The 25,126-nt window shown below is 42.9% G+C and overlaps 1 protein-coding gene across 4 annotated transcripts in view; it reads left to right on the forward strand.

Annotated features, from left to right (window-relative positions):
* Positions 1 to 25,126, forward strand: part of MAP3K13 (mitogen-activated protein kinase kinase kinase 13) — an 82,064-nt gene that overhangs the window by 48,062 nt on the left and 8,876 nt on the right. For all 4 annotated transcript variants that reach the window (XM_030029370.1, XM_030029371.2, XM_041127031.1 and 1 more), the window contains 10 exons: positions 5,091 to 5,665; positions 13,438 to 13,621; positions 14,123 to 14,314; positions 15,111 to 15,269; positions 18,247 to 18,405; positions 20,093 to 20,201; positions 21,171 to 21,280; positions 22,482 to 22,598; positions 23,120 to 23,257; positions 24,213 to 24,951. In XM_030029370.1, coding sequence (XP_029885230.1) covers positions 5,164 to 5,665; positions 13,438 to 13,621; positions 14,123 to 14,314; positions 15,111 to 15,269; positions 18,247 to 18,405; positions 20,093 to 20,201; positions 21,171 to 21,280; positions 22,482 to 22,598; positions 23,120 to 23,257; positions 24,213 to 24,951 — 2,409 coding nt within the window. In that variant the 5' untranslated portion in view covers positions 5,091 to 5,163. The remainder of the gene's footprint in view (positions 1 to 5,090; positions 5,666 to 13,437; positions 13,622 to 14,122; positions 14,315 to 15,110; positions 15,270 to 18,246; positions 18,406 to 20,092; positions 20,202 to 21,170; positions 21,281 to 22,481; positions 22,599 to 23,119; positions 23,258 to 24,212; positions 24,952 to 25,126) is intronic.

The following is a 25,126-nucleotide window of genomic DNA, read 5'->3' on the forward strand; positions in this document are numbered from 1 at the left end:
AATGTGACTTAAAAAAAACCACAAACCAACCCAAAACAAAACCCATGAAAACAGAGAGGTTGCATTTTGATGATGTATAACTCATTCTCTGTTAACAGTTTGTGTTCAAAACAACCATGCAAAACACAAACATATATTCCAAGTAATGTAAAACCATAAAAGTGCAGCATAAAAGGAGTATCTGATCCACTCATACAGCATTTTCCTCACCAGGAGACCAGGAAAAAAAAACTTTGTTGGAATCCTGCATAATAAAATCATGTGATTTCAAACCCCAAAGGTCAGAAGTGGCAGCCAAAACTCTGGTACTTGCCAACTCCGCAACTCTCAGTACTTTCCTGTGCTGAAGTTGTACAGTGTGGAAGGTCAAGAGATGGGAGAGGACTGTGTATCAACCTGTTGTAAAAATTCCATGTAGAAACTGAGAGATAATCACAAGGGGCAGGAGAACTCAAATATGCAACATATGTGTAGCAAGATAACTATGCTTTCTTTATAAGCATGCGTTTTGCATTGTTGTTACATTCTAGAACATTTTAAAGTATTGTCCCAAGCCAGGAGTATTGCACTAGTCTTGAGATGATACGCATATAAATTGCAGTCGTGTTATCAGTGCAGAAAGGTGTAGTTACCTTGCTGTACCTAATGTAGCCGGAAGGAAATCACAATGAGTACCAGGAGAAAGCAAGGGAACTCCAGGGCTTGAATGTAAGTAGTCATATGGATGGGAATCTCTTCTGTCCTTGATATTTGCCATGTATCAGCCTGCTAGTTTCTGCCAGCTACTCTTTTTCAGCCCTTAAATGCACATCAGACAGTTGCTTTTATTTCCTTTGTATATTGGAAGTGCAAGCATAGAATATGCTTGACTGGGTAATATAGGAAATAGTGCTTCAAGGAAACTAACTTAATCTTACTAGACATTTGTGCTGTTAGGAAACTGAGTGGTGACTGCTTTGTACTTAGGCAACCTTTACAGCATACTAACATTTTGTTTGTATGCAGTATCTGGCATTGTGATTTGCTACTCTATTTTTAGCACAGTTCTTTAATGGAGAAACTTCCATTATGGTCCACGCAAGGCATTTGTTTAACTCCACCATGTCTTCAAACCTGACCATTGCTTTGACACTCTCATAAATACTGGGCTTGTATAGGCAGCTGCGTGCTTTGGTTGCTCTGTGTGTGTGTGTGTGTGTGAGAACACTTACTAGACTGATGTTTCCAGGAGCAGGCACAGTATTGGGCAACGTGAGAGCATGCCTTGTGATAACTGATTCGCCTGCTCTGGTGCTGATTCGGGTGAACTGTCACTTTTCTAATAGTTTTAAACTGCAGTTTGGGCTGTCTGACATGTTGAGGTGCAGTCTCACTCTTCCTGCAAGAGGTGCACCTTGTGATCCTTTTGTCTGAGCATGGTGGGATTTTGCCTGGAAAAATGCTTTGCATGGAAATGGAATAATTTACAAGAAGTTGTGGTCATACAAAATTACACTGAGCCTCAAGTTTCCTTATAGATGTAAAATAAATTTGTTAGCTGCGGATTGCATGAACTCATCAAAATAGTTCAAATCAGAGGGTCTCTCTTAAAGTCTGCTTTTGCAGCAGCACTTTGTGAAATCTGAGTATCTTAAATATACACACGATCCTCCTACACACACAGAGCTTTCAGCTTTTGACTTGCTTCTGCTGTAGCAGTCTTCATCACTAAGATAGAAACAGAACACTGCTTGACTATGCTCTTCACTGTTAAAGTTAAGGAGGCACATATAGATTGTAAACCCCCAAATGGCAAACAGTCTATATATAATGAAACTTCAAACTTTCAAGAAAATGTTTTTCTTTGAATGAAACTAAGATTTCTTATATTGGGAAGAGTTCAACATGAAGAATCTCAGCCATATCTTTGGTACTTTGACCAAAAGAATAGGGGAGGCATGACGATAAAGCCTGAAAAATGCTCTTCATCCCTTGTTTGAAGAGATGGCAAGGTCAAAGACAACCTAATTTGTCTGTGTTAAATTTAATTTTGCTAAAGCAAGAGGTTGCACATTGCAGAATTTACTATAATATAAGATAATTAAAAAAATTCATTCCCCCAACAAGTCAGCATTGATGCATTGTGGCAGAAACTGCCTTCTACCCCCCACCAATATATCTTGACCACTTTACTTCAAGTTGGCTTGATACAAAGTTGTTTTGAAATAAATGCTGCGTCTCATGCTCTGAAAACAATGAGTTCACTACACCTCTGAAAAATCAGGCTGCTTATGTAAGTACCTAAATAAGGCTGTATTGTGCCAGTTTGAAAATAATTTAGTAACTTTTGCATGCCTCCTGTCCCCATGAAGCAGATACAGCAGCACATAAGATGGTAGGGCGCTGTGCTTAAAGGCTTTTTTTAATTTGAAACATCTAAGTCTTGGAGAAGGCAGTTTGATCTGGTAAGACAGGCCTGATGTCCTTGAATCTGGGGGTTTGTTCTTGGCTGGGTTATTGTAGCCATGGCTGAGCTGTGTTGTGGTAGCCCTGCTGCAGGTAGGAGGGAGGTTGAATCTGCTAACTTCCAGAGGTCCTTTGCAGCCAATATGCCTGTGATTCTGTGATCAGCTTACTATACAGAACAGAAAATGCATGCGGCTTGCCTGAACTTCATCTTTTTATTGAGATCAAAAAAGAAGGGATTCTCTGTGTACACTTACACTGTCTGCTGTATTGAGCCCCAGTCGTGGTGGGAGGCTGCAGGTGTCTCGAGGGCAAATAATATCTGAGTAGAAGTGAACTGAGGGTCAGGGCGGTCTAGTAGTTATTAGCAGCATAATGTGTATATGTTGTGGTGCTTCAGCAGCAGGATGGAAGAGAGTGGCTTAACTTGCCAGGCAATACTGAGAAATGCATGGGGAGAGGAGTCACATATGATGCTGATAATCCATGTAGAAACTAGGAAAATATGAAATATGTATGGGAAAAGCTGTGTTAAATCTACACAATCAAGCATTCCGAAGTCAGAAAACTACATAGAAAGGTAAAAGCAAAATCCTAGACTATATTAGTGTACTCTGGGAGTCACGTAACAGCAAAACAATTTTATCCTCCAAGTCTGATTTATCCTTAATGCGCTTCCCATTGTTTAAATTTGTGATACTTTGGGACACCGTTACCTCAGATTCTTGTTTTGGCTCTTATTCTAGGGTTTCTTGCAGGGGAAACTGACTGATGTTTTATTTACATTGCTTAATATGCTGTGTTAATGAAAAGCAGATTCCTCTGTAGGAACACTGGTCATATTTTGCTTTTGTTTAAAGAATCACTTGTCTCTCTCAGACTTTTGGAAATGAGCAGGGTCAGCAGTGCCCAGGTATGCTGAATTGGAGTTGTTTTGCTATTTTTCTGGAATTATGTTCAGGTTTGAAACTTTTGCCTTTTCTTCTTTATATCTTCAACGAAATCTGTGATCATATAACAACTACTAGGGCTAGTAACCATACTACTGCAGTCACCCTATAGCTTCCCATGCTGGGGAATCAGTCATTGTAAGGCTGGTCACAGGTAGGTCAGGAATAACCAATGCTTGAGCTTCCCGTACAAGTCTAATTCAGCTTCTTTACTAGTATGGACTTTGCTGCAATTTTTGGCTTACTTGCTATTTTGCTTTCTTTTAAAGAACAAAGTTTACAACCTAAATAATGTTCTTCTAATAAAGCTTTTATGCATATGCCATGTGATCAGGCGGAAGTACAGGAAGGTAAAACAGGCTCCTGGCTGTTCCCATTTGCTGCTTCTGCTGTTGGAGAAGGGCTGAAGCCCAGGGCATGAGCTTTTCCTACACCAGGCTGAAGGTCTTATCTCTCTTCTCTGTAATGACCTCATCTTGAGAAGTTCTGGGACTGAGCTGTTCCCTTTTGATTGGCTGTGTGCTACCTGGCCACCTCTTTCTTCCTTTCAGTGTCTGTTTGCAGAGCCTGGGACTTTGCACCCAGTGTAACTGATCTTACTTTTTAACAAAATAGTTTCTGTTAATGACATTGCGCCACCCCCCCCTCGTCCCCCCCAACTTCATATGAAATTTAAAATTCCACTTTGTTCTGTGTTGCAGGCTGAATGCGCTTAATTACTTCTGGCACAAAGTTAAAGACTCTTGTTTCAGAAGCAGCTCTACCCCAGAAAAGTGCTTCGGCAGTGGGCAGCTATCGCAGCACGACCCCTGGCTGTCGGCCTGGCTCTGTAGGAAGATGGCACTATGCCGGATTGTGGAAAAATGTCTTTCAGTAGAGCATGTAGCAAGAGGGGGGACTTTTAAAAAGGGTCACCAGATCTGAATTTATATGCAGACTACCAGGAACTTCATGCAGGGGGAAAGCAGAGCAGTGGGAGGAGATGCTCTTTGTGGAAGGAGGGGGGTCAGAGTGGAGGGTATACAGTTCCTGTGAAGCACTGTAAGTTGTTTATGAGGGTGACATGTACACGGTTAGAGAATGTAACATATCTTGCTACCTTGAACTTGAAAGGATCAAAGGATGGTCACTTTGGTCCAGGTCCAGGATGGTCACTAAAGGACCAGGATGGTCACAACTGGGTGGGGCTCTGAGGGAGCAGCTACAAACCATCCCTTGGTGGACTCAAGGTACCTGGTGTTGCTTGTGCTTTGTTTCTCTAATGACTTGTCTCAAGGGTTTGCAAGGAATCCTGATCTTGTGGGCTGTGCCAGACCCAGAAACAGTGACTGGACTCAAACCATACCTGAGCTGGGCAACACCTGGGGAGGGTCAGCTTCAGTCTGATAAATGCTATAGTAACCATGAAGAAACACTTCTTTGCTGCAAAGAATCTTTCACAGTTTTGACCTTTAGACTTTTGTTTAAAATTTGTGGTGTTTGTTTACTGGGCAATTCCTGCAGTAGGTTATTGAGAGTACTGTGTGAGTGGAGTTTCTGTTGGAATAATTTATTTGCTTCTTCTAGGGCAGTAATTATTTACTAAGTATCAGCAGTTGTCTGGAATGTCTAGTTAATTATCAGCTTGCCTCTGAAAGTGTATGTAGTGAAAATACTTAAATAAAAATTTGAAAGTTCTTTTTCCTCTCATTTCAGGTACTGGGTCCATGTGTCACATCTGAATTCTGTTGTACTAATTCTCTAAGTACCAACTTGGACCGTCTCCTTGATGCACACTCACGGCATCATGGCCAGTACTCAGGAGCGCCTGAGCTTGTCTTCCTCTCCAAACTCGATCAGCAAAGCTTTCTGTGAAGATAAAGACTTTAGTAGGTTACATGATGAACATGCACCTGCTGGAAACCACCCGTCCCCTGAGCTCATAGAGGATGTGCGTGAGAAGGGCTTGCTGCAGGCAGACCTCATCGAGAACATGAGCAGCCCGGTCACTGCAGCAGTGCTGACCAGCATCAGCGAGGACTCTAGGGACCAATTTGAGAACAGTGTGCTGCAGCTGCGAGAGCAGGATGAGTCTGAAACAGCCATTCCTCAGGGCAACAGGAACGCTATGGATGGAGAGACCAACAGTGGAACGGATGATGTTAAAGTCCAGTTCAACAGATCAGGCAGTGGGAGTGGTGGGTTTCTTGAGGGACTTTTCGGTTGTCTGAGGCCTGTGTGGAATATCATAGGCAAGGCATACTCCACAGACTACAAACTGCAACAGCAAGGTAAGTAGGGAAGCAAACCTTCATTGCTTCTGGGGGAATGTGTGAAGATGAGGAAAGCAACCCAGGGCTTTTTCCTAGCTTTCCATGTGACTGTTTTTGTCTCATGCAGCCCTGTTATGGGTTTGCAAAGAGAAATCCTGCACTGTACAGCCAACAGCTATCGTTTGTAGCAAAGGCAGCTCGTGATGGAGTCAAAAACAATTGCCTGTTCTGACCCATGCCTTGGACCGTTGTGACAAGGTCTGAATCTGAACCGAGTATTTGTGCAAGTGAGGATCAGAAAGAGTTGTGTTCAAGACAGGGATTGTACCAACTACTTAATTTCTGGAGTTTTTTTCATGCCAGATGAAAAACATAGGGATAGGTATTTTCATCAGGCCAGATGAAAAACATTGACATAGGCATTTCTACTCCTGTATGTGTATGTGAAGGCTGTCTTCAGTTGACCACCCAGTAGCAGAAGTATTGCTTCTCTATGGGCATATTACATGAACTTTTATGTCTTTTTTTGTTCAGGAGTAATTTTACTCTTTAAAATATCATTCAGTACTTATCTTTCCACAAATATGTCCTTTAATGTTTATACTTTTTTCATTTAGATGTATAAATATATAAGTGTGTGTGTGAGTGTAAATACATATATATATATATAAAAAATATGTAGTTTGGGAATAAGTAATGCCTCAGTCAGTCATGTACATCTATCTTCAGGGGTTACTGAAAGCTGAAGAGCAGAGTATGCTCTGCCTTTGGTGTCTAATTTCTCCCCTAGCACAGGGGGAGGGAAGTGGCAGATGGGAAAAGAACAATCTGTCATTAGAATTAAGGAGCTGAAATGGTTGAGGCTTATCGAAAATGGGAACAGCCTGGCCATGTACTATACCATGGGGTAGAAGTCTCCTGTATTGCTGTGATCATGACTCAGTATTAATTAAATGGTTTTCTGGCATAAACAAATTATATGTGGTCAGAAAACCCATCTGAGTGGTTCATATCTAAACCCCAGGGTTGGATTGGGGAAAAGTTCCTAATATGAGGGAACAGAGCTGTTAATAACATGTTGAGTGAATCTGCCTTCAAATAAACTTACTCCTTCTTCCTAGAGTCAATCATTTCCAGTTATAACTCTGAGCAGGGAAATCCACCTCTGCATTGCAGAATGGCAGGTGCCTCCTAAGTAGCAGCCTCTTGTCTATCAGACCTGTGTGCTCAGCAAGAGTTTACTTGTTTTTGAAATCCTTTGGCAAAGTTGGTTCTAAGTTTTGTCTGCATGTTTGTCGTGGTTTAACCCCAGCCAGCAGCTAAGCACCATGCAGCCGCTCACTCACTCCCCCCCACCCAGTGGGATGGGGGAGAAAATCGGAAAAAGAAGTAAAACTCATGGGTTGAGATAAGAATGGTTTAATAGAACAGAAAAGAAGAAACTAATAATGATAATGATAACACTAATAAAATGACAACAGTAATAATAAAAGGATTGGAATGTGCAAATGATGTGTAGCGCAATTGCTCACCACCCGCTGATCGACACCCAGTTAGTCCCCAAGCGGCGATTCCCCGCCCCCACTCCCCAGTTCCTATACTAAATGGGATGTCCCATGGTATGGAATACCCCGTTAGCCAGTTTGGGTCAGGTGCCCTGGCTGTGTCCTGTGCCAACTTCTTGTGCCCCTCCAGCTTTCTCGCTGGCTGGGCATGAGAAGCTGAAAAATCCTTGACTTTAGTCTAAACATTACTTAGCAACAACTGAAAACATCAGTGTTATCAACATTCTTGGCATACTGAACTCAAAACATAGCACCTACCAGCTACTAGGAAGATGGTTAACTCTGTCCCAGCTGAAACCAGGACAATGTTGTAAACTCAGTATGTCACACATGGTTAAGTCTATAAATAAAAAAGGTGACTGAAAATTCCTTGAGGAATTAACACTATTGGGGCAATTGCTCAATATGTGGAGTTGGATGTGGCAGGTTTTGGAAGAGACTGTGTCTGGCTGGGGAGCCTCCCTTTTGAAGGAAAATGAGCTTCAGAGCAGTCGGATAACTTTCAAAGAAGGAATAGTGTCAGTATGTCTGTGTTACGCTTCTTTGGTTTGGATGGTCAATGTTTTTAAGTGAAGCTGAAACTTTCCAAGGAAAGGACACAGATGCAGAATTACATCGGCTGCTTCCAGCAAATCTGTGACTATCCCGTACAAGTGCTATCTCACCAAATCAGACTTCTCTCATCACCGAGAGCTTCTGAGCCGTCACATGCTTGCTTGTCTGTGCCTGAAAGCTCGGTGTGTAGCTTCAGAAAAGCTACCTGTGAGGCGAAGAGATCGTATTTCGCATATAATTAGGAAAGCAGATGCATTGGAGACCACAGTTTAGTATTTGCTTTGATGGCCCACAGGGGACACTTTCTTTTGTATGAAAGTCACTAATAAAAAAGATGGAAGTGCTAACTAATGAAAATGAGCAGCTGAGAGTATTGTTGTGTTTGGAGGGTGCACATAGAGCTCCTCTTCGTACGCACAGAAGTATCTTGCTGTTCTCAGTGTCATGAGCACGTTCAGAGCCATAGATTCATGGATGCTTTGCAGTTTGCTGTTGGCATGAGGCCCTTCCTAAAAGGGCAATTTTGAAATGACTGCAGATGTGGTAAGGCGGAAGATTAATTGGGATATGCTCTATGTGGCCTGTGTGGTTTAGCTGCATCTTCAATGTCTTCACCATCATAAATGAGAGTGAAAAGATTTTTTTTTTTTTTTTTTTTTAAATTTTTTTTTTCCTCTGGAGCTGATCAGTTGGACAGATCTCTGATGGTAGTAGTACGCTTCTATTATCCAAGGATAAACCTTTTTAAACTGCTTCTGTGCTAAAACTTGAGGATTTTGTCAGAATATTCATGTCCCATTTTCCAGATGGTCTCATTCTTGCTTCTTGCCACCAGAAAATCTTCTTTGTGTGCATTTCATCAGCTACATACAAGCCAGCAGTTTAGTAACTGATGTATGTGATTGCTTTTATTTTTGCTGTCTTTTAGCAAGAGCGCAGAGGATGCAAGAGTTGTGTTTGTGCAGGTGTTACGCATTTGGAGAAGACAGGCTGAGGAAATGTCTCTGGCCCTTCCAGCAGTAAAGAGAGGCTTGCAGTGGCCTTTCATTCCCCTGGGAGGTTATTTACAGTTTTGGGCTGATGCCATAGATCTGTGCAGGTGATTATTTCCCCCCCCCCCCCCCTCTTGATGAAACAACTACTTTAAGCCTGATCCAGGAGCAATCCTTTGTGTTGGGCTGAATCATCAACTGGCGTAGGAGTCCAGTTTGGACCTGCAGCCACGGGGGACTTAATGTTGCCTGTAGATGCTGCCTAGTACTTTTTGCTGCTCACCAGCATCCCTGCTTGCCTGCTTTGGATCTCCTACAGGCCCAAACTCTAGGACATGGTGGTGGCATTGTGGTGTGGTTGCAAGTCGTAAAACATAAACAGGTGTCATGCCCTTTGCAAATGTCTGATACTTGAGTTCATATTGCCTGCAAAGGCTTGGCTCGTGACTTGATGAATGGGGGAGAAAATAAGAACAACTTTTACATGATTCCACGTTATCTTCTTGTTGAAATTACTCCTTGAGTGTCCTTCTCAGCATCTGAGATGGTCATCAAGAGGAGTGTGTTTCTGTGCTTCCCTTGAGGACCCACGCTGAGCAGAGCTTTGGTCAGCTGAAAGTTGCTGCAGTGTGGTCTGCTGGTTGACTAAGCAGTGCCAATTGCTGCTGTTAAATGCTCTACCTGCTTGGGGAGTAGTCATTTCTGCACGGAGTGTGTTGGCTCAGTGGCTGCCAGTTGATTACCTGAGGCTTAAGAATTTTGGGTTTGATGCATAGAATCACTCCTGACTATGTTTTTCCAGTTGTTTACCCTGATTTCTAAAGGCTGTTGGTGAGTGCTTTCAGGGAGTTGTACTTAGTTCTTTAATTTGCATCTACCAGTCATTTAATTTGGATTGTTGGGACTCTAGCACTTTATAGTAAGACTTGTTTGTGTTTTCTACAAACTCATTAGACTTCCAAGCCATTTCCTTTGGATTAAGAATCTGTCTTCAGGAGTTGTTTTCACCTTCCCTTTCACAAGTTGCATGTTTCCTGTCATCGTGTCCATTTTTGTATAAACCTGGAGAGCAAGGTGCTTTACAAAGTGTGCTTGTGTTGGTTTTTTTTTGTAAACCAGAGATGCTTCTTGTCATAATGCCAATGCTGGCAAGCAGCCAGCGCTGGCAAATGGCAAAAATTTGCTTCAAATAGATTGACTCAATGGCTCAGGCTGCTCCTGTGTTTCTTCCCCATGGGAAACAGATTCCCATCATTCTACTCAAATGGTTCTTAATCACCTTAGAAACACAAGCTTTTGTATAATTCCTGCTGCTATTACACTTTAATTTATTTAGGGGAAGTATCCCACAGGTTTCTTTAGGCCCAGAAGAGTCTGGAATAAAAACTGCTCCATCCTGGTAGGAGATATCCTCATCTCTCCTCTGCTGGAGGAGGGGGAATGCTAGGAGAGCTGTAGCAAGCCCTGAAGTCTGGACAATCTCAAAGGGTGTTTAACCAAGCAGTGTTAGTGGACTTTTTGAACAAGGCTGACAGTACAGTCTAATCTTGATCAGTGTGTCCCGATGTGTTTCCTAGCTACCCTGCTGATCATCTGAGGTGTTACGCTTCTGGACAGGCACTTTGACTTAACTACAGTTAGTCATCATAGCCATGCCCCCAAGTTCTTGCAGCTGGTTTATGCAAGTCCTTTTCTGTTTCAAGTTGTTGGTTGAGATAACAGAGCTCTTGGCATCACCTCTTGCATGCTGTGTTTTTCATTGTATCTGCTGTGTAGATGTGCTGTAGCTGGGGCAGCCGTCATTCACCGTTCTTTGCTTCAAGGTATTGTGGCTGTGGAGGATGGGTCTGCACAGGCAGTGGGGAGAGCTTTATAACCTGCTGTCCGGATGATGTGCATGGTCTCAACTTTAAGCTGTATTCAGCTGGTGGTGTGTTGAGTCCTCTCTTTTCCAGCCTTGCCCATTGCCCCTCTGCAGAACTGATAAGACTAACTTTGTAATACTGACCCTTGTCAGCCTGTTGTCCTTGAGGGTGGTCCCAGGACCCACAGGGAGCACAGGGTAATTTAGATGTATTTTTCAATTGGTGGGTTTGGGTTGTAGTAGAAAATGCAGGTTTGCCCCACTAATGCTAACAAATCCTGGTTTTCAACTGAATGTAGTCCAGTGCTTTTCTCCACCAGCATCACTTTCTTTGGGGAGCTTTTCAGTGCTTGGTAGCCAAACGAATTGCTGATGCTGACTGTCTCAAAATGTATTAACATGCTCCTGTACAGTGAAAGGTTTTTTTATTTATTTTTGTCTTACTGTTGCATTATACGTTACATACGGTTTGACTCTTCCTGAAATTGCGAAAGATGTGGGATGTTTCACTGATTGTTGCTACACTGAAATCTCTTTCCTGAATCGTGCCCTTGATGATCAGGGTGCAAATGGGATATGGGAAAGGATATATCTTACCAAATAAACATGAGGGGACTTTGCAGGAGGAAGCACATGAACTTTTGCTTACTTTGTTTACAATCTCTCTCTGCCTTTGCCATTGTGGAGGTTAATAGGTAGTATTAAGAGCAAATTAGGGCTCCTAGGTGATAGCAATATAGTTACCCATTACTGTTCACAAACTTTGTGTGCTTCAGGGAAATGGCAATGTTGCGTGCCTTGTACAGGAAAGGCAGTCTTCTCACATGTAAAGAAACAGCTATTTCAGTACAACGGAATAGTTTCAATGTTGCCCATGTAAAAATACTGTTCACCAACAAACACAAAAATCAACTGTATTTGCAGTTGCATTGCAGAAGCAATGCATTTGTGAATTAAATAGAAATACAGATCTTCTCAATTTATTTATGAATTTCCTTATTTTCTTTTATTTTCCTTATTTCAAGAACTGTCTTTTAATGTCTAAATGTCTAAAGAGTTAAATACCAATTATAACTATTGTGACAAAAAATTGCTCGAGTTGTTTGGTAAAGAAGAACGCTCATTATTTTAAAATACTTGAATGTCCTGTGGTCAAGATAGTGGTCACAGCATGTTTCATGCATCAGTTTCTGTTAGGTTCTTACATGGACAGGCATTTCTTGCTTCAATACCAAAGGACACATTTGCTGGTAGGCACTATCACCTTCACAGTGTCATAGCATTCTTGAAAACTGAGGATAGGGATTACCTGCGGCAAATCCATGGTTACTGGGGATGCTTCATTATAATGCATTTCACTTGAGAGCTGCATGCGCTGTCCTAATATTTTTGTATAACATAAGGTTGCAAGTGGATATATCAGTATGAGAAATAGACTTGTGTCTGTGAAGAAACATGTGCTGAGGATTGAACTTTGCCCTGCCAAGTCAAAGGAAGTTTTTGCTGTATATTAACAATGGTTTTTCTTCTAGTTCAGTGAGCAGAATGAGCACTGGGGTCTGGCTCCAGATGGGAGATGGCTTTCCTTGGCCATGCCTGGAGAGCACTCATTCAGCAGGAGACATCCAGCTAGTGTCTGACTGTCACAGGAATGATTTGATGGAAGGATTTGAATCAGGATCAGTCCAGAGACAGTTTGGGTATATAAGTTTCCCCTCGGTGATGACAGTATCTAAAATGGGCACTTTTGCATAATCCCAGTTGCAGCCCTGGGAACACCCCAATGGCTTGGAGACTGGATGAAACAAGAAGACACGTCTTTGTAGTGATCTGAAATAGGGGTCTGTACAGGTGTGACTTCCTTTTATTTCACAAATCAGTGGGTTACTTGTTTTTGCTGCTAAATAATTTATTCTCTAAACTTAAATATTTATTGAGTTACAGTAAATAAATTATTGCCTGCCATTTATCTTGTTGTTTTTGGCATGTTAAGGTAATTTCAAGGTGACTCACAGACAGCAAGGCTTTCTGTTCTGATGGGTACAACTCTCTTGAAACAGTTTATACAGTGTTACTGGACCACTCTGGCAGTATCCCTACAAGATGCATGTGGGTACCTAAAAGGAGGAATCCCTTAAGATTTTTTTGCCTATTTGACACTGATACACACAATATTGACATGGGAAAGACCTGTTTCTGTGACTGGTGGTTGTTAATGTGCTTTGGTGGTCTGTGTTTTACAACCTGCCGCTTCTGACTTTCCCTTTTATTTCCTATTTTTTCCCTGTTTCGGGGGGGGGAAAAAAACCCCTCAATGGTTTTTTTTTTGTCAGTTGTCAATGTTAAATGTTTCTTCTCATCTATGCTTGTCAATGGGGTCGTGTACCTTATGAGAGATACCATCATTGTTCAGTTTTGGAGTAGAGGACCACCTCCCTAAATTGCCAATCCAGTGTCCCTGGTATGTTAAATGTATACCTGTGAAGCAGCTGCGAAGTCAAAGCGGCTTACTTGAGTGGTTAGCAGTGGTGGTGAGCTCTGTTGAAAAAGCAGCTGGGAGAACGGGAAGGAACAGGCTGGAGGCAACTGTAGTTGGGGAGAGGAGCTGGATGAAAGGGATGCTGGGGCTGAGCTTGTGCAGTGTGTGCCTCAGCTGTGCCTGTACCAGGAGAAGGCGCCATCTACTACCTCCAGAAAAGTCCACCTTGAGATTTAGCAAGGCAGATGGCAGGTGCTGTCGTGGCGTGATCTTATAGCAGAACATTTTTGTGGTCTTGATCTTTTACGTTATCCCCTTTGCTTGCCTGTGCCTAGATACCTGGGAGGTCCCATTCGAGGAGATCTCGGAGCTGCAGTGGCTAGGCAGCGGTGCACAGGGAGCTGTCTTCCTGGGCAAATTCCGGGCAGAGGAGGTGGCCATCAAGAAAGTGAGAGATCAGAACGAAACAGATATCAAGCACTTGCGGAAACTCAAACATCCTAACATCATTGCGTTCAAGTAGGTTGTGAAACTTGTTAGAAACATACCTTTATCCAGGAAAGATCCATTCACTTATGTACCCTGGCCAAGTTTTTAAAATCCAGGAACTAAGCTGTCTGTAGGACAAAATGGGTGGTCATTCTTCCTCTCAAATTGTCACACATTCTTGTGAAAACAAACAAACAAACAAACAAAAAACCCCAAAACCCCCAAACAACTATGGACGCCATTCCCACCCAGTGCTGCACTTTGCATGCAGGCTCACAAAATGCGTACTGTGAACCCTACAGATCTGCAGGTGTGGAAGTTGAAGGAAACCCACCCCTGTCATCAGTGAGGTTCCTCCTGTGCAAAGCATGTAGGAAACATTCCCCTCCCTGTTCAGTAAGGTGGTATTAGCAGAGGCTTGCCCAGGCAGAGTAAACAGGTTATTCTCCCGCCCCTTGATTGCCACCTTTGAGAGTTGCTCTGGGACTTTTACTCCACTGATCCTCACTAGCTGTGTGTTTTCTTTGACAGGGGAGTTTGCACTCAAGCCCCATGCTACTGTATTATCATGGAGTACTGTGCACATGGACAGCTCTACGAAGTCCTGCGAGCAGGGCGGAAAGTCACCCCTCGGCTGCTTGTGGATTGGTCCACGGGGATTGCAAGTGGGATGAATTATCTGCACCTTCACAAAATCATCCATCGAGACCTCAAGTCACCAAAGTGAGTCTCTAGCTACTTAAACATCCCCCAGTTGTGGTTGTCTTTTTTTTTCTTGAGGAATAGTTTAAAGTTAGGTCAAAAGCCCCGTTATTTTTTTTTCTATGTTGACTCAAAACTAATGAGAGTGAAACTAATGAACTTGTTGGCACTCCTTCCTGTGCTGCGATTTAACAAGACTGGAAATTTTACCAGTATCTTACATAATAAATAGCAGTAAGGAAGTATTTCTAATGATTTGATGGTGTCTGGCCCTTTTTGAAAGTGGGATATTCTGTTGCCTTCTGCTTTTTTATTTTTCTTTCTTATTTGTTTTTTTGTTATTTCTTTCGTTTTCTGGAATGCATCTTTCTCATTGCTCTGTTGCTTTCTGACTAAAACTATCTGGCTGCTTATATTGTTATTCCCTAGATGTTTATCACTTCTTTAGCCTGTGACATGACTGTGTTAAGATAATACCTTTAGATGGTTTACAGTGCAGTTTAAGGTACACCTTTACTACAATTTTGAAACGTCCCCAGATATAGTGAATCTTCAGTGACTTGTTAATTTGCAGTTTTATCAACATTGATTTTTGACTTTCAGCATTTAGAAATGCATTTGAGGCACAAAACACAACCACCCCAAAGAAAGTGAGTGCTTTCATTGGTGAAAATGCATAATCTTTTTTCTTGTACTGCAATTGTGAGCAGCATGGCCTCATCAATTGCTCGTGTTGATTAAGAAGGGATTTACTCCCAGTGGCTGTTGTGGTACAAGAAAAATTGCAAAATGCTGATTCCTTTTTTTTTTCCTCCAGTGTTTTAGTTACACATACAGATGCAGTAAAAATTTCAGATTTTGGTACATCTAAAGAACTCAGTGATAAAAGTACCAAAATGTCTTTTGCGGGAACTGTGGCTTGGATGGCCCCAGAGGTGATACGCAATGAGCCCGTCTCTGAAAAGGTGGATATCTGGTGAGTAGTATTAATGTTTAAGTATCTTCACCTTCTGTTTAGCCACTTGGTTTCCCAGCACTTTACATATTCAGCACTCTTTTCTCATCCTAAGCATGGGGATAGTTTGCTCTGTGGTGGACTATCCCTTTCTCCATCTGCCAAGTGCCCTGAACTTTGTTACTGAACCATGGACTATAATGGAAAGAAATGACATACATGCGCAAAAGCTGGGTGTTGAGATCTGAAGGTACCTAATGAGACTCAGTGCAGACTATCTTGTGTCTTGCAGTAAGCAAATGCAACGTTTCTTCCCTGTGTCATTAGTCAGGCCAGAGCTTTCTTCCACTCCTGGTGCTCAGGACTGCCTCAGCAACTTCTGCAGCCAGGGTATTTTTCACTTGCTTTCTACCGTCTTCAGGGCCACACTTGAGCTGTAGGGAGGCCCCTACTCTGCTGCCTTGAAGGGTCTGACCACCTTTTGCTTTCTGCACACTGGGCTTGGCTGTTACATGTACAGCCACAGGATTACAGTCCAGTGAGTCTAAGCTTGGATCCAAGAGGGAGGAAACCAGGGTATATTGTAAGAGTTTTGAACACCCATTTCCATCCCATGTGAAATGTACTCTGTGTCCAAAGGAGCACAAGGAAAGGTTCAGATCTCCATACTATTAAAAATGCTTGAGAGAGGACTTGGCCTTGGAGCTCCTTTGGGATGCCTCTCCACAGGTTTCAGGGTTCTCAAGGGAACTGCATCTCTGTTTCTGCCTTGTTATTTCTGCATATTAAATGTTAGTAGCCAGGACAAATGCCCTTCTCCCTGCTTTACAGCCAGGATGGATCTTCCTTCTTGTGGTTTTTCAGCTTCAAATGCTGTCACCTCCCTTATGCAGCATGAAGCTGCAGGTCAAAGCCACAGGTGGTTCAGAGTACAAGTTGAGGCAGACAGCAGCCTGCTGCTGGTGTTTTAGCTTGGAGCTGGGTCATGGCTTTAAGTCAAGATTTCCTGTAGGGAAAGGGAAGGTCTTGTAATCTGTGGTATACAGCTGTTCTTGTGCCCACAGTGTTTTGCGTGTTCATTTTGTGTAGATGTAGCAGGCCATAGCATAGCCAGCTCTTCTAGGAGAAACTCTTGGGTTGTTTTGGAAAGAAAATACACTCACCGTTTGTCTTCTGTGCTCCTCCCTTTGAATCACAGGTTCACGAGGAGGAATAGTGCTGGATTTCCACTCTCAGCTTTCTGTCCTTTAGAGTGGCTTAGGTTCAGGAATATTGTATGGGGCATCATGTCCAATAAAAACCAACTGCTAACTCTGCTGAGGAGCATGGGCACAGCTTTATTCCTTTACTCAGTGATTTAGTGATGTTGCTCTTTGGTGCAAACCTAGAGATACCTTTGGTGCAAGTTTCTTTCGAGTCCGCTGCAGTGGTGATTGCTCAAACTCCTCCTTGACATCCATTCCTCCCCCAATATGAGTAAAAGCGGTGTTCATGAATGCTGGCAACAAATGAGAACAGTTCCTAAGCTGCTTATATGTCTGCTCTCTCTCATCTTTAACAGCATGCTTAAAAAAAAATAATCTATAATCTTATCAGGAGTCTTGAAAATCCCTTGTCAGTTCTTAATCATAATAAAGCTGAAACCAGATGGGGTTTCCTGGTAGTTTGTCCAACCACCTGGATCCCTGCTTTCCTGCAGCCCACGGAAAAAAATTTTGAGGGAAAAAAAAATTCAAATTGTGCTTGTTTTGGTTTTTGGGTTTTTTTTCCCCACATGATTTGAAGCTGATGGGCTTTGAAAGTGCAACATTTTTCACATGAAGTTCTGTTTCCTGACTGATGGTTGTTCAGACCCAGGCAGTTTGTCCCTTAGGTGTTCTTCTGTACTTAGTAAAAGCAACTTGATATTAGTACAAGCCAAAACCACGCTTCTCACTTTTCACCTGGTTTGACTTGCCAGCAACCTTGGCAGGGTTGGTGTTCCACAGATGGATGGGGCGTGCAAGTAAGGTGATACGTCTGGGTTTGTAATTGAGATGGTTGTACCTCACCTCATATCGCAGCCTGGTTGTTAATGTGCAGTAAGAGTGGTGTTGGTTCTCAGCAGCATTTTGTTTAGCTCTGTATTGACTGGTTTGATATTTCTTTGGTGTTTTATTGGGTGAAGATTGTAAATAAAACAAATAACTGTTTGCTGTTATAAATTAAGGTTTTGGTCCTTACTGATCATTTCATTAAGGAAGAAAAGCAAAGTGAGTTTTCTTACCTTTATTTTTCAGTTCTTGTAATAGGAGGTTCTTTTCCAGGGAGAGTTCTCTTAATTTTTTCTTTAGCCTTCCTTTCTTCAGCACAAAAGAAATATCAGATGAGACTGCATGTGCTTTTGATACTGACACTTACGCATGTTGCATTTGTTTCTTAATTTCTATGTTGCAGTAGTTGTAGCGCTGAGTCTCAAACCTATGAAACTCTTACCTAGTAGTACACATAACAACAGCAGAGGGAGCTTTTGGCTAGGGGGAAAAAAAGTTAAATGCAATGTAAAAAAACCCACAAAACCTTTGTTGTGTTGTCTCTGTAAGACACCAGTTCTGTCTGTCCAGTAGTAGATGACATGTTCTTACCAATAAGAACAGTCAAAAGTCTATCTCAGAAAAGCTAACTTTCCTTCTCATTTCACAGGAGTAAGATTTAGTCTATACAGAAAGTGTACTTTCAGGATTTTAAAAATCTCACAAAGAAATAGGAAAGAGTGAGTGAAAACCAGTGTGGTTTGGTGTTCAGCCCAGTGCTGGGTCAGAGGAGGAAGAGTTACCTGGTGTGTGAAATAGCTACTCTTGGTTAAAAACTAGTACATAAATGCTGTTGCACCTACTTGCGATTTCAGATCAGACATGCCTATTTCCCTGTTTTGCCAAACTGTTTTTTTCAAGCTCCAGATGTTTCTGTTAAATTGAATTCACACAGAAGCTTTTATCCTGGTTTATTTCTTCATCAGGTCATTTGGAGTAGTTTTGTGGGAGCTGCTTACAGGGGAGATTCCCTACAAGGACGTGGACTCTTCAGCCATCATTTGGGGAGTGGGCAGTAACAGCCTGCACCTTCCTGTCCCTTCCACCTGCCCAGATGGCTTCAAAATCCTCATGAAGCAGACCTGGTAAGAGCCTGAACTGCACAGACCTAGGGCTGGCTCCCAGCTCTTGCCAGACTCCCAGTAAAACCAGAGTCAGGGTGGGAGTGTTGAGCCCAGAGCAGAGGGCTCTTAAATACTCTCACGCTTGTCACGAGAGTGGTAAGTTTTAGCACTTTGGATTCTGCTTCCTTGTGGCAGCAGGCTTGGGCCCCAGAAAGACATTTGGAGCTTAGAGGAAGTAGGAAGCGATGTGTCTGGTTAGCTGGGTGGATGGGGCAGGGGAGGGAGCAGGCAGACACTGTTGAGACGGGCTAGTGAGGGGGAAGGAGTTGAACAGGAGAGAAGTCGGGGAGTAGAGCTTGATAGGAGCCCTAGCAGGGTGACAGTTACCTGTGAGTTGCCTGTCCAGTGTGAATCAGGAGCAGGCAGCATCAAAGTCATCTTCAGTAGCCTTCACAGAGGTGGTTGCTTTGTTGTAGCCAAGTAGGTGATAAAAAGTAGCTCTGTGGGAAGAGAAAAGGAGCTGGAAGGAAAGTAGGGGTAAAATTTCTTGAGGCTGGCTCCAGAGTGAAAGGAAACGATTTTTCACTCTGAAACCGCTTTGTAAGTGACTGGCTTTTGAACTGGACAAAGAGAAATTGGAGCTTTCTGGATGAAACCAGGATTTTACAGGTATAGGTATGGAAAATGCTTTCAGTTTCCTCCACATGTCAAATTAGAGTTGAAATTCTTTGTCTTTGGTTATGTATTAATGCTTTTGTCTTTGTAATTGCATTTTGACACAGAATGTAAGTGGTCTTCCAGCGTTTTCCCACTCCATGAGTTTTACCAGCCATCCTCTCAATGGCAGAAAGCCAAAAACAGGCCAGAGCATCTATGGATCTTTTCAAGTGGCTGTTTACCCCCCTGACCCTGAGCTGCAGCAGGTCGTGCTGTTGCAGTGATCTGTGCTGAGACGTGCTCTGCGTGGCTGTGCTTCTACGCGGGGCTGCACAAGTCAGGAAGCGGTGTGTGGAGCTCTGAACACCGAGTACATACGCTTGTATCCCCACCTAGTGGAAGTAGGTGGTTTGTAGGGGCGAGGTGGCTGAAGAAGCTGTTTCTTGTCCTGAGCACTGAATCCATTCAGCAAGTCTGGTGGGTTCAGTCCTGAAGCTCGAGTGCTGGTCTCGTTTCTCAAAGATACAAATGGCTTTGTACTTGAATGTGATCTTACAGAGATGTTCAGTGCATTACAATACTGTGTAGGCTCAGGCATGTACTATATGGCAACATGAATACATTTGGTGTTTGTAAACTCCCTGTTTTGTTGAATGTAAATTATCGTTCCTACTAGATTGAGTATTCCCATTATAAAACTTGGAAATAAATGGGTTAATGAACTGAGATCTGTTTCTTCTTGACAAACAAGTTAGGAACAGTGTCAGTTTGTATCCTATCCTTCACTTTGTAATCACATTTTCCTATTTTAAATGGTTTTCATCTCTTTCTTCAGAATAGATCATCACAAACCAAAAACTGAATACAAAACAACTCTAGCCCAATAAACTCATATTCAGCAAAAGAGAAAGTCAGAAAAGCTCCTTTGCTCTAATCTGTCAGCTACACAATTCAGAGAATATGTTCTAGTGAGAAACCGTTTCAGAAGGGCAGGAGAAGCTAGCAGTATTGACCTCATCTCACGCTTGGGTATTTGTCTGTTTTGCTCCAGGCAGAGCAAGCCCCGGAATCGTCCCTCCTTCCGGCAGACGCTGATGCACCTGGATATTGCATCTGCTGATGTGCTGGCTACTCCTCAGGAAACCTATTTCAAATCACAGGTAACTGGAGAATGGCTGTAGCCCATGAATACTAGAGTTAGCTCCAAGGATCTGATTTCGGAGGCTGCACTGAGTACAGCAAAAGACGAGATCCATGATTTCAGTTTGATTCCTGGGGAGAAGCAAACTAATGGGTATTTTAAAATCTTTTACCCAAGCTTTCACAAACTGAGACATCTGCCAGCTTTAGTCAGAAATTCAGTGTTGTCTCATTCACTTCTCCTTGAGACTACTGACTTCAGATGTTCTGCTCCCAGCTATTCTCCCAGTGCTGTTGTACAGGAGACCACAAGACTGCTGAGAGTGGAACCATTGCATTTATAGTGAAGATGAGCAGGGCAGCCAGTGGGACAAATTGCTGTTACAGGGCAGTGAAGGGACTCTGGGACTTTCAGGGAAGATCTAAAAGTATGTTTTTAGAGATTCCTCTGAGTCCTACCCAGTGAGCTATTGTCTGCTCCCAAGGAGGGAATGAGAATGAAACCTTGCCTCCAGAGGATCTATACAGTGTTGGGGTGTATGTGAGGAAGCGGGTGTGTTTATTAAAGCTGCAAGAAGCAGGGCTTGAAGGGGCAAACAGAGTTAGTATCACCCTAGTGACAGTCATCATTGTCAAGAATATAGGTTTCCAAATCATAAGCCTTTCTGTTTACTTTAAATGGTAAAAGGGAAGAAAATGTTGTCTTAGGATGAAAAGAGCTTTAGGAATTTTTAAAAATATTTTTTAGAAAATGCAGATATGTTTTAAGTGATCTAATTGGAGCACAAAATTGGAAATACCATTTGAAAATGCTGAAACTAAACATGCTGCAATGTTGTTACCCAAAATAATTCAGCTAACAGAAACGCATTTTCAACCCAAACCTGTAATTTTCTACAGACACAAAGAATGTTGCCCAAGAGTTTTTCTTTGGTGCAACTAGACATCCCAATCCTTTGTAAATACCTGAAAGTAAATTGCTTCTCTAGGCTGAATGGAGAGAAGAAGTGAAGAAACATTTTGAGAAAATTAAAAGTGAAGGAACTTGTATCCACCGGCTAGATGAAGAATTGATTCGTCGTCGAAGAGAAGAGCTGAGGTCTGTTGACAGTCTTTTCTGTTTACTGCTTACTTTTCCCAGCTAGCCTTCTCTTTTCCAGCTAAATGAACCCAGCTCCCTCAGCTTCTCTTCAGAGGGCATGTGCTCCAGCCCCTGACTGTTTTCATGCTTCTCTTGTACTGAGGACTCAGTATTCCTGCTGGCATAAATTTGGGCAGCCTAAATTCCTTGTGAGTCCAGAAACTAAAGTTCCCACAGGCATGCCCTAGGCCTTGAGCACTGCTTGGCTGAGGGAAAGCTATAGGGAAAGAAACAGTGGAAACTGTCCCTGCTCTTGGGCAGTCTGAACTGTTTGCTCTAGGCAAGAGGGGTAAAGGCTTGTGTGTTTACCAGGGAATATTTCTGCCTGAGTTTTGGTGTTTGTGATAACAGCGCTAAAGCAGGTACATCCATCTCAGTGGAAAAGGCACCTTGCAGTCTGCTGTGAGCTTTCTCTGCCCTGATACTTTCTTTGGATTAGTTATTTCCAGAGAAGTGAACACACTCCCAGCCCACTGGGAGTGAATGCACTATCAGCCCACTGAAATTAATTTTGAACATTAGACCAACTTAAAAATGAAAGCAGAATGTTTAAGAAAGAAAAGTGTTATCTTCTTTTTTGCAAATATAGTTACGACAGAGAAACATAAAACAGCAAGTAGCAGTTCTGTGTCAAACCTGAGAAACCAAAGGAAACCTTGTTCAGCCACTTTGATGTAGTTGTTGATGAGTGTTCCCTAGCCCTAGGGAGCTTTTGATGGTCACATCTTTCAGCTGTGGTTCAAGATGTCTTCTGCAACTATACTATAGCTGTAGGGACATACTGCTTTCTATGAAATACAAACAGATTACTTCTTCCCATTTCTTTAGAAGCTGGTTTAGCCCCTTCTCTGTGCAAACAGGATGATCAGGGCTTGGTCAAAGGTCTTGTGGTTGCATGTGAGGCATTTGCAGCTTCTCTAGTGAGAAGCGTTGCCAGTCTTTGAAGACTGTTAAATGCTTTTGAAATTATATCATGATTCTTTGCTGTATCAGGCTCTTAATTGTCATTCATTGTTAGCTTCATCTGGGGTTCAGTGCAATACAGCTGGCAAATTTGACTTTTAGAAGGCCTTTTCCTAAAGCACCTGTACTTTGCCTTATTCTTCTGTCTTGGTCCATGGACATCAGACTGTGGAATAATGACTCTTCTGTTTTTCAGACATGCATTGGATATCCGTGAACACTATGAGAGGAAGCTGGAGCGAGCCAATAACTTATACATGGAGCTCAGTGCTATTATGCTGCAGCTGGAGGTCCGTGAGAAGGAGCTCATAAAGTATGTATCTGGGCATAATGGCATGCCATGCATGTGGCAATATGCATACAGGAGGAAAAAAACCAGTGCTTAATTTCTAAACTGCATAGTGGTACTTGCAGATTTAGTGTCCCCTGACAAACTTCCAGGGTAAAGAAGGAGCTGGCAAGCAGAGAGAGGCCCCTTAAGAGTAGATTACCACAGACCACTTAGTGCACATATCTTTACCCAGTGTTGACTGACTGGGAGAAAGGCGCCTTTCCCATTTGGTGTTGGGATCCTTTGGCCCCTTTGTAAAGTGAAAAGCAGTACTGTTTCTGGATTGTGCACCAAGGCCCTGTTCCAACTGCCTGATCTCTGCAGAGAGAATTTAGAAAATGACTATGTCCTTTCCCAGAACAGCATGTTGTGTTGCACCTAGCCATAGATGAGAAACAGACACGCAGTGTGCTCACAGCGGAGCTGTGTTTCTGTCCAGCAGGAGCTGCAGTTGGATAAAGAGAGAACTCATCTGGTTTTCTTTTTCTTCCCCAATGTTTCAGGAGGGAACAAGCAGTGGAAAAGAAATACCCTGGGACTTACAAACGCCACCCAGTCAGACCAATAATCCACCCCAATACAGTGGAGAAGCTGATGAAGAGGAAAGGGGTTTCCCATAAACCAGGCAGCCAGACTAAACGGTAAGAAGTAACAACCTAGTTCTGTGCCAGGAACCAGTGGTAAATCCTCATTGAGAGGCAGCTTACTTCCCTTTGAGTCTGATGGCAACACAGGACTAAGCCAAAGGGGTGTTCACTCTTGGGCCCGGTCTGATCCTCAGAACCACAATTGCTTAATTATCCCTTCTAACTGGGCAGCTCTCTGGAACCATTTGGTCCGTATGATTTTTTTCACAGGTGATGGTGCTTTGACAGGAGGTATCTAATGTGTGTCCAAGCAAAGATCATCTTTGACTTGAACGGTAATAAGCAGGGTGAGGGATTGTGGAAATCAGCCAGTCCTCAGGAAGGATGGATTCATTGTTGAGGAATTAAATTGGGATTTGAGATTTGGGAATTCATTATGTCCTTTCAGGTATTTCTCTTCTGCATGACTTTCAGAAAGTGAGATTTCCCCCCCCCCCCCCCCAAGAGCTGTCTATTTTATTTTTCCCTTTTCTGGGATTTCCAGAAGTTAGAGAGTCCTGATTAACAGTGAATAATCACTTCTGAATTAATATTTACATGTGCTTTTGAAATGAGCAAGCTGATAACCATCAGCAGATTGGGACCCTATTGTGCTAAGCATTGTATATGCACATAGTAAGAGATATGCCCTACACCAAGGTCTTAGGAGGGAGCTATTTTGGGAGCAGAACATCAAAATAAGAGCGGAAAAAGGAGAGTATGTGGCAGATATTGGAAAAAGCAGCAAGTAAGGAGTGTAGAGCATGATGGGCTGAGCAGAAAGGACATTGAGTGGAGAGGATCAAAGGAAACTAAATGCAGAAGTCAAGCAGCTGAAGAGGAGGGAAGCCTGTAGATTTTAGGAAGCAGAGTGTGCTTATGGCTACAGCTGCCTGTTCATCCTGGCTCTGAGCCAATGTAATTTCTTTGTTTGTGGTTTAATGTGTAACTTCTGCTGACTGTCTCTTAGGCCAGATCTACTGAAGTCAGAGGGAATACCCAGCACAGAAGCAGCATCCAATGGCTCACCAGTCTCAGGAAGTCCCAAAATGTCAACACTGAGTGGCAAAAGCCGCTACCGCAGTAAGCCACGTCACCGCCGAGGGAACAGCAAAGGCAGCTACAATGATTTTGCAGGGATCTTGAAAAACCAGCCAGTGCAAGATGATGCACCTCCACCTCATAATCATTCTCATCATCCTGGCCTACTGCAGCAACCTGGCCACAGCCATCCCCATGGCCATCACTCACGGCTTCATGCCCATGGACAAGATATCGCCAACTGTGCAAACAACTTAAGGTACTTTGGCCCTGCAGCAGCGCTGCGGAGCCCTCTCAGTAACCATGCGCAAAGGCGGATGTCTGGTTCCAGCCCTGATCTCATCTCCGCTGCAATGGAAGCAGATTGCCGAAGGAATCTGGAGAGCAAAGAAAGCAAAGCTGATCATTGGGAGTGTTGCAAAACAGATCCATATAATTCTTGTCTTCAGTGCAGGGAAGAGGACAGTGGTCAGGTACAGATGTCATCTGTTGAAACAGGGATGAGCCATTCTCAATCACCAACATCTGTTTCCCTATATGAAAATGCACAGTTCATTGAGAAGATGGAGGAAGGGGGCTTCAGCAGCTGTAAGTCAGCATCCGCCCTAGGCACTCCCCAGCACATGGCTTCCTCAGTGCTACCTTGCAAAGCAAGACCCGTTCAAAAGGTAAGGACAAAGCATACTGACTGGACAAAAAAGACCCAAAGCTTGCTCCTCTTTTCCCTCTCCACCAAAAGAAGTTGTGTAGCAAAGGCTGGTGTCTGGATATAGGATAGTAGCAACGCCATATTTCCCACACACATAGCAGTAGAGTTACATGTACAACTTTATCTTGAAGAAA

This window comes from Aquila chrysaetos, chromosome 10, assembly GCF_900496995.4.
Source record: "Aquila chrysaetos chrysaetos chromosome 10, bAquChr1.4, whole genome shotgun sequence".
Classification (NCBI taxonomy): domain Eukaryota; kingdom Metazoa; phylum Chordata; class Aves; order Accipitriformes; family Accipitridae; genus Aquila; species Aquila chrysaetos.